The following is a 15,221-nucleotide window of genomic DNA, read 5'->3' on the forward strand; positions in this document are numbered from 1 at the left end:
CTCCTGACCTCGTGATCCGCCCGTCTCGGCCTCCCAAAGTGCTGGGATTACAGGCCTGAGCCACCGCGCCAGGCCGCTAATTTTTGTATTTTTCGTAGAGACGGGGTTTCTCCATGTTGGCTAGACTGGTCTCGAACTCCTGACCTCAAATGATCTGCCTGCCTTGGCCTTCCAAAATGTTGGGATTACAGGTGTGAGCCACCGCGCCAGGCCAGACCTATCTTAATGGTTGTTAAGCCCCAGCAGGGCCCCAGAAGGCTGGCTTAGACCAAAGTCTGTGGCAGGTAAAGTTTATTCCATCATCCTCTCCCTCCTGTCCCTCTTTCCTGGTGCTCCCGAAGTCATAGCGTGGTTATGATTGAGCATCAGAGATGCACCATGGTTAATGCTGAGGTGCCAATCCCATTGTGTGGCCAAATGGATTTGGCTACCGGCCAATGTCCGTTCTAAACTCTGCCCTCAAAAGGATCAACTCGTTTGGATGCTTGCAGATGGTCAGGAGAATCCTTTCTGTGCAAATCTGGGGATTCTGGTAACATTCACTCAGTGCACCATCTGGGAGGCTGGAATTGGTTTTAATTCCAGAATTAACACAAAAATGGCAAAAACCCCACCATGTTAAACGTTCATCCCTTCAGATGCTGTCTTAGTCACTTTTCTGATGCTTCTGAGTAATTTATAAAGAAAAAGAATTTATTTCTTACAGTGATGGAGGCTGAGAAGTCCAAGATCAGGGAGCCGCATTTGGTGATGGCCTTGTTTCTGGTGGGGCTCTCTGCAGAGGTGGCACAGGGAGCTGAGCATCCTAGCTCAGGTCTCTCTTCCTCTTCCTGTAAAGCCATCAGTCCCATTCCTGTGAGAACCCATTCATCCATTAATCCACGACTGGATTAATTCATTCTTCAGGGCAGAGCCCTCATGACCCAATCAGCTCTGAAAGGTCCCATTTCTAAATGCTATCATATTGGGGATTAAGTTTCAGTATGAGTTTTGGAGGGGACATTCAAGCCATAGAGATGCCAGCAAATTATCTCATTTGTCAGGGGTCATTTTCCTTGTGTGTTTAATGTGAAACTTCAATTGCTTTGCAAAATTTGACTAAGTAAAACTCAGCTGGAAGAATGGTTTCTGTTCTTCAGACCCCCTGCCTGCCATAGTTACAGTGAAATTCGTTATCATTTTAAGTTGCTAAAAACAAAAAATCATTTCCTTCTGTGTCCCCACTAGTTAAAGTGAGGTTTTAAAAAAATACTACCTTCAGCGATGAAAGAAAATTGAGTATGCTTTACTTATTAATTTTAGGGGATGTTTTTAACTTCTAAACTGTTTTCGACTTTCTTCTAAATCCCATCACCCCAGGGGTGGTGTGCCTTTGCTTCTTTGTTTCAGGCTTGGCTTTTGTACTTTCCCCACCCCAGGAGAAGCTTCCAAAATCCACAATAAGAGCTTATTCTTAAAGAGCAACCCCTTAGCCTTTTCTACCCCAAATATCAGAGCTTGAAATGCTGAACAGTTTGTGTTTGGCAGCAAGCTCAGATATGACAAACTGTTCAGCCACATATTTTGACATTCTGGAATAGATTCGTGGTTTAAATATTTGTTGGATTCCTGCTACTTAAAAAAAAAAAGTTTCTAGCTCAAAGTTTGGTGGAAAAAATTTTGTTTGGTTTCTTAACTTGGCTTTCTTGCTTGTTTTCCTAATTGTTCTTGGGATGCCTTTTTGCGCTGTTGGCCAGCTAACTTCACAGCATTCCCCAGTGTAATGAGATAACATGTGTGCAGAATGACTCTGTTGGATATGCCCTGGCTGATCAGAGAACCTGTTGAGCCGTTTGGGCATACGGAACCCAGCGAAAGGTCATCGGAACGCAGCTGATCCCCAGGTGCCAGCCCCTGCCTAGGGATATTTAACAATATTCACTGAGAGCTTACTACATAAAGAAAACCCTGCCGAGCACCTGTGAGGGGCTGGGAGTGAAAATCCTGACCCTATGATGGTCATAATCTAGGAACAGAAATAAGATATGTACAATCAATAACTGAAAGCAATACCACATCAAACCTTAACAATGCAACGGAACCTCTGTTTTCCCTCTTCCTTCAGTTTTTGTTTTTCTGAGATATAATTCACATACCTTTTTAAAGTATACAATTTGGTGGGTTTTAATATGTTCACAAAGTTGTCCAACTATTATCTCTATCTAATTCTAGAACATTTTCATCACCCCCCAAAAGAAACACTGTATCCATTAGCAGTCACTCTTGATTTCTCAAAATCCCCCCAGCCCTTGCCAAGCCCTCGCCTACTTTCTGTCTTTATAGGTGTTCCTATTTCGGATGTTTCATACACATACAATCGTACGATACGTGACCCTGTGTGCCTGACTTCTTCCCCTGAGCGTGATGATTTCCAGATTCATGCATGTTTTAGCCCATATCAGTATTTTATGCCTTTTTCTTTTTCTTTTCTTTCTTTATTTTTCTCGAGATGGAGTTTCGCTCTTATTGCCCAGGGTGGAGTGCAATGGTGCAATCTCAGCTCACGGCAACCTCTGCCTCCTGGGTTCTAGCGATTCTCCTGCCTCAGCCTCCCGAGTAGCTGGGATTATAGGTGCCCACCACCACGCCTAGCTAATTTTTTGTATTTTTAGTAGAGATGGGGTTTCACCGTGATGGCCAAGCTGGTCTTGAACTCCTGACCTCAGATGATCCGTCCGCCTTGGCCTCCCAAAGTGCTGGGATTACAGGCATGAGTCACCGCACCCAGCCTCATGCCTTTTTCTAGCCAAATAATACCCTAATGAATGGAGGTACCATGTTTTGTTTATCCATTCATCAGTTAATGGACATCTGGGTTGTTTCCCTTTTGGCTCTGATGAATAACGCTGCTAAGAACATTTGTGTACATATTTTTGTGTGGACATATGTGCTCCTTTCTCTTGGCTGTATACCTGGGAATTAGAATTGCTGGGCCATACAGTAACCTTCGATGTTCTTATTCGAATACAACAAAGAGCAACTTAATTTCTTTAGTTCTGTTTTTTCCTGTTTAAACAATAATAAATATATGCAAGTTATAAACACTCAAACATTATAAAAATGTATAGTATAGGAAATGAAGGTTTACCACATTTGCCCTGAGTCAACCACTGTTAGCAGTTTTCCCCCAGGTATATGCAAACATTTATTATGAATGTAATTTTTTAAGCAAAAATGGTATCCCAGATCAATTGATTGTCAAGGTATTAAGGAGGCTTTTAAATTTATCATAGTAGGTCTCAATCCCATCATTCCCAATTGTCTGAATGGAACAATTAGCACCAGACACGCCAAGCTGGTTCTGGTTCAGAGGGCATGCCTGTGTAGCCTGGGCGGTGACTCTGCACTTGTCTATGTGGCTTGTGCTGGCTGAGGCTCCAAGACTCAGACTATCAGTGCTAACGCTGGGTGGTGGGGCTGTATATGAGCCCACAGTGTTTATTAAAATGTGTTATGGATCAGGCAGGCAAATGTCTATACTCCCAGGGCCATTCAGGTTAGCCTTGCTGTCCCAATGAAGTGAGCAATTCCGTGCTCCTTTTTACTCTCTTTTTTTTTTTTGGAGAGACTCTCGGCTCTGTTGCCCAGGCTGGAGTGCGGTAGTATGATCTCGGCTCACTGCAACTTTAGCCTCCCGGGTTCAAGCGATTCTCACACCTCAGCCTCCTGAGTAGCTGGGACTACAGGCACCCGCCATCATGCCCAGCTAATTTTTTTATTTTTAGTAGGGATGGGGGTTTCACCATATTGGCCAGGCTGGTCTTGAACTCCTGACCTCAGGTGATCCGCCTGCCTCAGCCTCCCAAAGTGCTGGGATTACAGGCATGAGCCACTGTGCCCAGCCTCCTTTTAGTCTCAAATGTGATAAATTCTATGGTCCCCTTAGTTCTAGATCACCCCGATATTGTTCTTCTTCTGAAATTCTATTTTTTGTTCCTGTAGTTCCTTGATGGCTGTATGGAGCCACTTTTTGTGCTATCCATTTTCAGTCACAGGAGGAGAGGCAGGGGCATTGGAATTTTGAAGGCTCACAGCATACAGTTGTGGATAGTCTCAGGAAGAACAACTACTTTTGCTAACCCAAAGCCATTTACCCCAGTGCTGTTTTGTTTCTTTGCTTTCTTCATCAATAGGTACAGGTCCTACATATTACTCGTGTTTGAAAGGCTGGCTTGGAAGTGATCTCTATATTCTTTCTTTGTTTTCTTGCTCAGGTTCTCCCCAGCGAGTCAATGGCAAGGTGAAAGGAAGGATCTTTGTGGGGAGCAGCCAGATCCCCGTTGTCTTTGAGAACACTGACCTCCACTCTTACGTAGTAATGAACCACGGGCGCTCCTACACGGCCATCAGCACCATTCCCGAGACCGTTGGATATTCTCTGCTTCCGCTGGCCCCAGTTGGAGGCATCATTGGATGGATGTTTGCAGTGGAGCAGGATGGATTCAAGAATGGGTTCAGCATCACTGGTAATTTATATCCCACATTAAAATTAATGGGACACACAGTAGTGCCTAGGGGGAGGCCTGGGAATGGATGGAAGGAGAACCCCAAGTCTGCAGACAACTTAGAAGCATGTTGCTGCTCCTTTTTGTCTGTAGACAGGGCATCCTGTAGTTCTGTCCTGGAAATAAAATGGTGAGGTAAAATGAACATGTAATATTATCATTAATATATAGCAACTGAGACTGCCTAGAATTGGCTTTTGATTGAGGAGCAATTTCGTCGTGGAGATTTAGGCGTTTCTGGCAGAACAAGTAATATCAGCTCGTAGAACCGCACAACCAAAACTGCAGGGCTCACAGTTTGCCTCATTCTATCAGCCTGCCTCTGAATTCCAAAGCAACATGAAACTGTTCTCAAGCCTGCCTCTGAATTCCAAACCAACCTGAAACTGATCTTTGGTATTTCCTCAGGATCTGCTCAGAGAGAAGGAACCTGCCATTTCCAGCTAGTTAATTAAGCTGCATAAACATAATCCTAAGAAGTCTTAGGAAGCCCAAATATCCTTGGAGTTTTTTAGAGACTGTGCCCTATTGAGGAAGTTCAGTCTTTATTGGACGCATAGGCAGATGGCTTGAGGGATGTTTCCTTGGTGTGGTGGCCTTCTCCTTGCTCTGCCAAGTCCAGCCCAGCCTTTGCGCGCTGGAGACCCATTCCCGGGAACAGCTGGGTTGGAGGAGTCTGTGTCCTTTATCACTGGTCACTTCCAGGACCTGGAGCTTGTTGTGCCTGGGCACAGGTACCTAGCCACTGCCTCCGACGACCTAGACCTGCCTTCTCCCTGGCTGCCTGAGCCAAACTGCAGCCTTAGCCAAGGCTTTATTAGAGGAAACACTGCTGGGAGCAGGGTCTCCATCCAGGCTGCATGCTGGTAACCCCTCCAAAAGTTGTGGCATATAAATACATAAAGTGTGGCCGTCTTAAGAAAGGAGAGGCTATGTATTAGAAAAGGAGTGAGGCCGGGCACGGTGGCTCATGCCTGTAATCCCAGGACTTTGGGAGGCCAAGGCACGTGGATCACAAGGTCAGGATATTGAGATCATTCTGGCTAACACAGTGAAACCCCATCTCTATGAAAAATACAAAAAAATTAGCCAGGTGTGGTGGCAGGCACCTGTAGTCCTAGCTATTCAAGAGGCTGAGGCAGGAGAATCGCTTGAACCCAGGAGGCAGAGTTTGCAGAGACCCGAAATTGCGCCACTGCACTCCAGCCTGGGCAACAGAGCGAGACTCTGTATAAAGAAAGAAGAAAGAAAGAAGAAAGAAAGAAGAAAGAAAGAAAAAAGAAAAGAAAAGAAAAAAAGAAAGAAAGAAAGAAAGAAAGAGAGAAAAGGATTGAACCTGCTCAAAAGATTTGCTACTTTTTGGCCTAATGTTTTTTCTCCCTAACCCACAGGCATATATATTCTGAGTGTTATAACCATATTGATGCCCTCATGCAAACCAGATGCCCTTTTCTTTGCAAATATAATTGAGCTGCAGTCAAACTCACACACCCCACTCCTTCCCTGCACAGCTTTTCACACTTTTTTTTTTTAATATGAGTTAATTTATATATATTTAATATATATTTTGTAATATACATGAACTTCGGCTGGGCTGAGGAAGAGGGAGTCTTTGCAAATTCCCAACAACAGCAAATCTCTTTACTACAATGATCCTTCTGAATTTCTCCTGGTCCTGTGTTATCAGTGAGATATTTGCCTGGGACTTGTTTAACTATAAAGCTGAGGTTGTCAAACTTTTTTGGCAAAGGGCCAGATAGTAAATATTTTAAGCTATGCCTAATTATTTTAGGCCATATGGTCCCTGTTGCAACAGCTCAACTCTGTCACTGTAGAGTGAAAAGCAACCACAGACAATATATAAATGAATGAGCATGGCTGTGTTCCAATACAACTTTTTCAATGGGCACTGAAATTTAAATTTTATATCATTTTCACATACCATGAAATACTATTCTTCTTTTGATTTTTTTTAACCATTAAAAAATGTAAAGACCTTTCTTTACATTTGTAGAAAATGTAGAAAAATAGGCAGCTGGCAAGATTTAGCCCTGAGGCCACAATTTGTCAACCCCTGCTGTCATGGGGCAGGTCATCGTGGAAAAGGGAGAAGTACTTTTCCTGCCTGTCTGGGGCTGCCACCTTGCACAGACCAAGAGGAGTTCCTAAGCCGTCATGGTAGCAGGTGATCCTAGGATGGTTTCTGGTACTGGGAATGGTTTGCCCTGAGCAACTCACCCATCCGACCAGGACGTAGCTATTTCAATATTCATCACTGTAACTGGCATTATGGAGCAATTGACAATTTGCAGAACATAGACTGTATCCTTTACAACATAGATTGTATCCTTTCTTTTAATCATCAGGAAATGGAGACTCACAGGAGTTAAGTAGCTTAGTCAGGTTCACCCAGCCAGAGCCTAGCACAGCTGGGAGTCAAACCCCTGTCCTCCACTATTTCCAGCACAACCCTTGAGCCAACCTAACATGCTGGGCTGTGGCTGGGAAGCCTCTTCTCTCCTCTGTGCATGGCTCAGTTGGGCCACAGGGATGTCTGAGTTCTGTCTTCAGTGTCACCAGCTCTACGTTCTACCAGCCAAACCAAAGCACCTGCAGATGGTTCGCACCAACCCCACTCCACACTGTGAGCCTGGGGCGGGCAGAAGGGCACACTCCCCAGTCAGCAGAGTGACAGTCTCATCTTGTTTTTCAGGGGGTGAGTTCACTCGCCAGGCTGAGGTGACCTTCGTGGGGCACCCGGGCAAGCTGGTCATTAAGCAGCGGTTCAGCGGCATTGATGAGCACGGGCACCTGACCATCGACACGGAGCTGGAGGGCCACGTGCCGCAGATTCCGTTCGGCTCCTCCGTGCACATTGAGCCCTACACGGAGCTGTACCACTACTCCACCTCCGGTGAGCCCCAGCCGTGTCCCAGGGCCAGCCCTGGACCGGCCACCAGCCTCGTGCTCTTGACCCACCACGGCAGCTGTGAGCTGGGGCTGTCTCTGGGATCTGGAGAGTGAAATACACTGGGCCTTACAGTCACCTTCCCCCCAATTATAGATGTACGACGCACTCCTTGTAGAGAATTTTGTGCAAAAAAGACAATATGCATAAGTTAGAATTATAAAACCTGGACATAATTATTATGACATTTAAGTGTATTTCCTTTCAGCCTTTTCTCCAGCATCTATCTATTTACATGTATATCAAATATCCCAACACAAAATTTCAAGCTAAAGTAAGTAATTTTATTATACATCTACATGTACTTTTCTTTTCTTTTTTTTTTTTTTTGAGACAGGTTTCCAGCCCAGGCTGGAGTTCAGTGGCGCAATCTCAGCGCACTACAACCTCTGCCTCCTGGGCTCGAGCAATCCTCCTGCCTCAGCTTCCCGAGTAGCTGGGCCTACAGGCACATGCCACCATGCCTGGCTAATTTTTGTATTTTTAGTAGAGACGGACTTTCACTATGTTGGCCAGGCTAGCCTGGAACTCCTGACCTCAAGTGATCCACCTGCCTCGGCCTCCCTAAGTGCTGGGATTACAGGCATGTGCCACTGCACCCAGCCACATCTATATGTACTTTTAAAAACTACATTTATTCTCCATTTGGTGCCTGGTTTAAAATAATTTCAAACTTACATGAAAACTGAAAATAACCCAAAAAATGTTCACATACTATTTATCTAGCTTCACCAATTGTTAACATTTTGCCACATTTACTTTACCTTTCTTTCCTTTCTTTCTTTCTTTCTTTTTCCTTTCTTTCTTTCTCTCTCTGTGTGTATATATATGCGTGTGTGTGTGTATACATGTTTACTGACCATTTGAGAATAGGTTGTATATATTATGATAGCTCATTCTTTAAACACTTCATTTGTTTTTCCTAAGAACAAGGACATTTTTTTAGAAGGCCACAGTACAGTTATCAAAATTGAGAAATTTAACATGGATACAGAGTGATATGTATAGTTTTTTTGTTGTTTGTTTGTATTGAGACAAGCTTTCACCCTGTCATCCAAGCTGGAGTGTAGCCTCAACCTCCTGGGCTCCAGTGATCCTCCCACCTCAGCCTCCTGAGTAGCTGGGACTACAGGCACACCACCACGCCTGGCTAATTTAAAAATTTTTTGTACAGATGGGGTTTCGCCATGTTACCCAGGCTTATGGTTTTTATTTAAATAAAATTGCAATCATACCACGCTGTTGTGTCTTCACCTTTTCAGTTAATGTCACATCATGAATGTTTAATAGTCTCATTAAGCAGTCTTTGAAACACGTTTTAAGGCATCTGTAGGATTCTCCTGGATAGCTGTTAATTCAAACCAATTCTCCTACTCTCTAAAGCTTGGGTTGGTTCCATTTTCCCCTCTTATTGTGAGTTGAAATGATCATCTTAATCATAAATCTTGGCCAAGTTTCTGATTCTTTCTAAGACTCAATTCCTAGAAACAGAAGTGCTGAGTCAAACAATAGGAGTTTTTTATTTTTTAATTTTATTTTATTTTTGAGACATTGTCTTGCTCACGTAGAGACCCACTGAATATTCATGAACGTGAACTCCTACGGGGGTCATTGAATCCCAGGTTAAGAACACTTTTGTTTTTTGTTTTTGTTTTGGTTGCTGTTGTTTTGAGACAGGGTCTTGCTCTGCCACCCAGGTTGTCGTGCAGTGGTGTGATCTCAGCTCACTGCAACCTCCACTTCCCAGGTTCAAGGGATTCTCCTGCCTCCACCTCCGAAATAGCTGGGATTATAGGAGCCCACCACCAGGCATGGCTAACTTTTTGTATTTTTAGTAGAGACAGGGTTTCTCCATGTTGCCCAGGCTGGTCTCGAACTGCTGACCTCCAGTGATCCTCCCGCCTGGGCCTCCCAAAGTGCTGTGATTACAGCCATGAGCCATCGTGCCTGGCCACCTTTCTAAAGGCTCTCATTAAATTGCTGTTCAGAAAGGTTGAAGCAATTACTGGAGTTTTGTGGTTTGGCTGAGTTCTCCTGGGGAGCTGGGAGACAGTGAAGAAGAGGAGGTCCCAAGCACCAGGACCACAGTCGCAACTGGCTTAGCAACTGAATGGCCTTTCTGGCGTGTGGGAGCTGGACAGGAGGCAGCTTACACTGATCTTTTATTTATCCTCTGGCTTTTATCCTTCTATTATGGAGAAAACTGCAGCAGAGCACAAAAATATAAAGAGTCTTTTATGCTTCTTTTTTTTTTAAAAAAAAACAGGAAGTTGAGGGTTTTGTCATATGGGCCATAGTAGGCCCTCTTCTGAGTGGGGAAGACTGTCTCTTCTCTCCTCTGTTCAGGCTTGCTCACTGTGCTTTAGTAATTTTTCCAAACCTGGCTGCTGACACTCATTTAATATCTCATTTTTTTGGTATTGCAGAATAGCTTGGTCTAGAGCAGTATGTAGAAATCACCATTTATTGGCCAGACGTGGTACCTCACACCTGTAACCCCAGCACTTTGGAAGGCCAAGGCAGGCAGATCACTTGAGGTCAGGAGTTCAAGACCAGCCTGGCCAACATGGTGGAACCCCGTCTCTACTTAAAATACAAAAAATGAGCTAAGTGTGATAGCACATGGCTGTACTCCCAGCTACTCAGGAGGCTGAGGTGGGAGAATCGCTTGAACCCAGGGGGCAGAGGTTGCAGTGAGCCACGATCGTGCCATTGCACTCCAGCCTGGGTGACAAGGCAAGACTCTGTGTCAAAAAAATAAAATAAAATAAGAAAAAGAAATCACCATTTATTGAATCGTAATTGAGATAGCCTATCTAAAGCAGTTAGCACGTCGTGACAGAGTAAATGCTCAGTAAATGGTAGCTTATCTTACTAACACTATTAGTCTGCTTGATTCCAGAAATTTTACATACATTACCTAGTCTGATCCTCACCTTTACCTATTTTGTATTAGAAATTGAGATCAAAGACGTTGAGTCACCAGCCAGTGGCCACACAGCTTGTGAGTGGTACTAAGTGTGAATTCAGGGGCGTCTCTTTCCAAGTATATGTCCTCTCCACTTGACCTTCATCTCTAGTTCTGGGAGTTTTCAAAACTTACTGAGAACCAATTGATGAGAAAAGCAACAAATATACATAATATGAATGATGCCAGTTATCATTTGAGAAATCCAGGTATTTCACAAAATGAGTCCCAGTACAAACAAATGGTCTTATTTAAGCTGTTCTGTCTGATCTGTCATCTGGTGGCCTTATGGGTAGGGAATGCCACTGTTGCTTTTAAAGCCTTTGATTCAGCTTCTTGCATCCTTAACCATCTTCCCTTTGTCTTCCTGCCTTGTCCCCTCCATCCTTCCCACTCTGCAGTGATCACTTCTTCCTCCACCCGGGAGTACACAGTGACTGAGCCCGAGCGAGAGGGGGCAGCCCCTTCCCGCGTCTACACTTACCAGTGGCGCCAGACAATCACCTTCCAGGAATGCGTCCATGATGACTCCCGGCCAGCCCTGCCCAGCACCCAGCAGCTCTCGGTGGACAGCGTGTTCGTCCTGTACAACCAGGAGGAGAGGATCCTGCGCTATGCTCTCAGCAACTCCATCGGGCCTGTGAGGGGTAAGGGGACACAGCTCATGCTGGGCACAGGTGCTCATGCAGTTTTTAAAACCCTACTCTTTGACATTATTTTTGGTCTCTTTATGCTAAAGTATCTTCTGGCAGGAAAAAAAGAATGTCTTATTATTTGTGATTCTTTGAAAAGCTGCCTGTCTGTTCTTCTAACCAAAGGCCTATTCATGATTCTATTTAGAGTAAAGTGCAGAATGCTAACCTGTTGAGGTGCCTTACAGAATGGACCCTCTCAAGGGTACTGCTGGCATTGGCAGGGCTTTTAAAACCCTTTAATATTCAACCTTGAAAGAAATTGTAGGCCAGGTGCAGTGGCTCACGCCTGTCTTCCCAGCACTTTGGGAGGCTGAGGTGGGTGGATCACTTGAGGTCAGGAGTTCGAGACTAGCCTGGCCAACATGGTGAAACCCCATATCTACTAAAATACAAAATTAGCCAGGCATGGTGGCACGTGCCTGTAATCCCAGCTACTTGGGAGGCTGAGGCAGGAGAATCGCTTGAACCCGGGAGGCAGAGGTTGCAGTCAGCCGAGATTGCGCCACTGCACTCCAGCCTGGGCGATGGAGTGAGACTGTAGCTCAAAAAAAAAAAAAAAAAAAGAAAAAAAAAAAAGAAAAAAAGAAATTGTAAGGCCAGGTGCAATAGCAAAAAGAAATTGTAGGGCCGAGCGTGGTGGCTCACGCCTGTAATCCCAGCACTTTGGGAGGCCAAGCTGGATGGATCACCTGAGGCCAGGACTTTGAGACCAGCCTGGCCAACACGGAGAAACCCTCTCTCTACTAAAAACACAAAATTTAGCCGGGCGTGGTGGTGTGTGGCTGTAATCCCAGCTACTCGGGGAGGCTGAGGCGGGAAAATCTCTTGAACCTGGGAGGCGAAGGTTGCAGTAAATCAAGATCACACCACTGCACTCCAGCCTGGGCAACAGAGCGAGGCTGTCTCAAAAAAAAAAAAAAAAAAAAAAAGCAATTGAATTGTGTGGTTAGTGCCCGAGGAAATTAAATAAAATGAGGGAGGGAGCCTAAAACAAACACTTACCCTGTGACTGCACACCACTGGCGCTGTGGTCCGGTCTTTGCGCGTTCCTGGCTGGCGCCGTGGTCCGGTCTCTGCGTGTGCCCGGCTGGCGCCGTGGTCCGGTCTGTGGGCGTTCCCGGCTGGCGCCGTGGTCGGGTCTCTGCGCGTCCGGGCTGGCGCTGTGGTCCGGTCTGTGGGCGTTCCCGGCTGGTGCCGTGGTCCGGTCTCTGGACGTTCCCTGCGGCGCCGTGGTCCGGTCTCTGCGCGTTCCCGGCTGTCGGGAAGGAGCTGAGGTTTAGTGAGCTTTTGTGACATACCAGTGTCAGACTTCACATTTGTCCATATCTTTAAGACTCGGGGTCCTGTATAATTGGGTCTGGTCTGGGCCTTAAAATCTTTCCTTTTTTTCAGTTGTCTTTGATTCTTCCTCCATATCCAAATCATTTCTCCAGCTAATTAATTCGTCCTTGCTTTAACTTTATGAAGCAGAAAGAAGGTAGGCGCTCTCCCTCCTGTAGCAACTGTGGCTCCAGGCATCAGGAATCGGTGCATTTTTCGTGAAGGACCAGATAGTAGATATTTTAGGTTTTGCTGGCTATACAGTCTCTATCACGACATGTCAGCTCTGCCATGGTAGCACAAATGCAGCCATAGACCATACATTAACAAATGAACGGGCTGGTTGCTAATAAAACTTTATTTACAAAAACAGGGAGGGGGCCATGCTGGTCCTGCCCCAGGGCAACACAGGAATTGGCTGGTGTCCCATTCCACTCTGCTCTTCTGTGATCACCTTCTTGCTCCCCAGTTGTGGTTGACTTTCTGTGGAAGAAGGAAACCTGCAAGAGCTCCTGAAGACTCACTTGGTTCCAATGTCTCTGTCCTCACAGAAGGCTCCCCTGATGCTCTTCAGAATCCCTGCTACATCGGCACTCATGGGTGTGACACCAACGCGGCCTGTCGCCCTGGTCCCAGGACACAGTTCACCTGCGAGTGCTCCATCGGATTCCGAGGAGACGGGCGGACCTGCTACGGTACAGCCTTTGATTCTGACTTGTTGGGGCTGGGAAATCAGGCGAGGAGGAGGCATCCAGATTCTGTAAGCCAGAGAACTGGGTGCAGCGAGGAAGCACGGATGAGATAAACACTGGTGGATATGCCAGGCCTGAATCATTTATGCTTCACATTCACTGTTCCCATGGGTAGACTCAGGAGTACTGGCCCATTCTTTCATCTGATCTAAGCAGCAGAGTAGAATTCCTAAGGCCACACTCCACTCCATCTTAAGAATGCACAGGTTTAAAGGGAGTTATAAGTCAGAGTTGTTAATGATAACATCAGTAATATAACGATAGCTATAATTTACCCAGGCGCTGTTTGAACTAAGTGCTTCACAAACATCATCTCATTTAATTCTTCAACAACTGTAATGAAATGGATTTTTTGTTCCTTTATTTAAAAAAAAATTGATTGTGGTAAAATATATGTAACATAAAATATACCATTTTAACACTTTTTAAGTGTACAGTTCAGTAGCATTACATACATTCGTTTTATTGTGTAACCATCACCACTGTCCATCTCCAGAACTCTCCATCTTGCAAAACGAACTCTGTACCCATTAAACAACAACTCCCGTTTCCCTCTTCCTTTAGTCCTTGGCAATCACCATTCCACTTCCTGTCTCTATACATTTGATTATTCTAACGATTGCATATGTGGAATCGTATTGTATTTGTTCTTCTGTGACTGGCTTATTTCACATAGCATAATGTCCTCCAGCCTCACCTATGTTGTCACATGTGTCAGAATTTTTTTCCTTTTTAAGATGAGATAATATTCCATTGCATGTACGTATCACATTTTGTGTAGCCATCCATCAGTGGGCGCGTGCGTTGCTTCCACCTTCCGGCTATTGCAAATAATGTTGTTATGAACGTGGGTGTGCAAATGTCTGTTGAAGTTCCTGCTTTCCGTTCTTTTGGGTATACATTCAAAAGTGGGATTGCTGACTCATGTGGTAATTCTATCTTTAATTTTTTTTTTTTTTTGAGATGGAGTCTTGCTCTGTCACTCAGGCTGGAGTGCAATGGCGTGATCTTGGTTCACTGCAGCCTCTGCCTCCCAGGCTCAAGTGATTCTCCTGCCTCAGCCTCCCGAGTAGCTGGAACTACAAGTGCTCACTACTATGCCTGGCTAATTTTTGTATTTTTAGTAGAGACGGGGTTTCACCATGTTGGCCAGCCTGGTCTCGAACTCCTGACCGCAAGTGATCCGCCCTCCTCAGCCTCCCAAAGTGCTGGGATTACAGGCGTGAGCTGCCACGCCTAGCCTTTCCATCTTTAATTTTTTGAGGAACCACCACAACGTTTTCCATAGTGGCTGCAACATTTTATGTTCCCACCTACAGTGCACAAGTGTTTCCATTTCTCTGTCTCCTTGAAAACACTTGTTTTCTGTGCTTTTTAAAATATGAGGCCAGGCGCAGTGGCTCACGCCTGTAATCCCAGCACTTTGGGTGGCCGAGGCGTACGGATCATGAGGTCAGGAGTTCGAGACCAGCCTGGCCAACATGGTGAAACCCCGTCTCTACTAAAATGCAAAAATTAGCCAGGCGTGGTGGCGAGTGTCTGCAGTCCCAGCTACTTGGGAGGCTGAGGCAGGAGAATTGCTTGAGCCCGGGAGGCAGAGATTTCAGTGAGCCGAGATCACACCACTGCACTGCAGCCTGGGTGATAGTGAGACTCCGTCTCCAGAAAAAAAAAAAAAAATAGGGGCCATCCTAATGGGTGTGAGTTTCATTCTATTTATTTATTTATTTATTTATTTATTTATTTTATTTTTATTGTTTTTGAGACAGAGTCTCACTCTGTTGCCCAGGCTGAAGTGCAGTGGCACGATCTTGGCTCACTCCAGCCTCAACCTCCTGGGCTCAAGTGATCCTCCCACCTCAGTCTCCCGAATAGCTGGGACTACAGGTGTGCCACCACGCCTGGCTAATTTTGTATTTTTTGTAGAGATGGGGTTTCTCCATGTTGCCCAGGCTGGTCTCAAACTCCTGGGTT

General features: G+C 45.3%; 1 protein-coding gene across 1 annotated transcript in view; it reads left to right on the forward strand.

Annotated features, from left to right (window-relative positions):
* Positions 1-15,221, forward strand: part of NID1 (nidogen 1) — a 99,389-nt gene that overhangs the window by 34,418 nt on the left and 49,750 nt on the right. Inside the window, exons 5-8 of the mRNA XM_017862280.1 lie at positions 4,254-4,505; positions 7,258-7,458; positions 10,882-11,127; positions 13,047-13,190. Coding sequence (XP_017717769.1) covers positions 4,254-4,505; positions 7,258-7,458; positions 10,882-11,127; positions 13,047-13,190 — 843 coding nt within the window. The remainder of the gene's footprint in view (positions 1-4,253; positions 4,506-7,257; positions 7,459-10,881; positions 11,128-13,046; positions 13,191-15,221) is intronic.

This window comes from Rhinopithecus bieti, unplaced genomic scaffold (assembly GCF_001698545.2).
Source record: "Rhinopithecus bieti isolate Rb0 unplaced genomic scaffold, ASM169854v2 scaffold_57691, whole genome shotgun sequence".
In the NCBI taxonomy this organism is placed as follows: domain Eukaryota; kingdom Metazoa; phylum Chordata; class Mammalia; order Primates; family Cercopithecidae; genus Rhinopithecus; species Rhinopithecus bieti.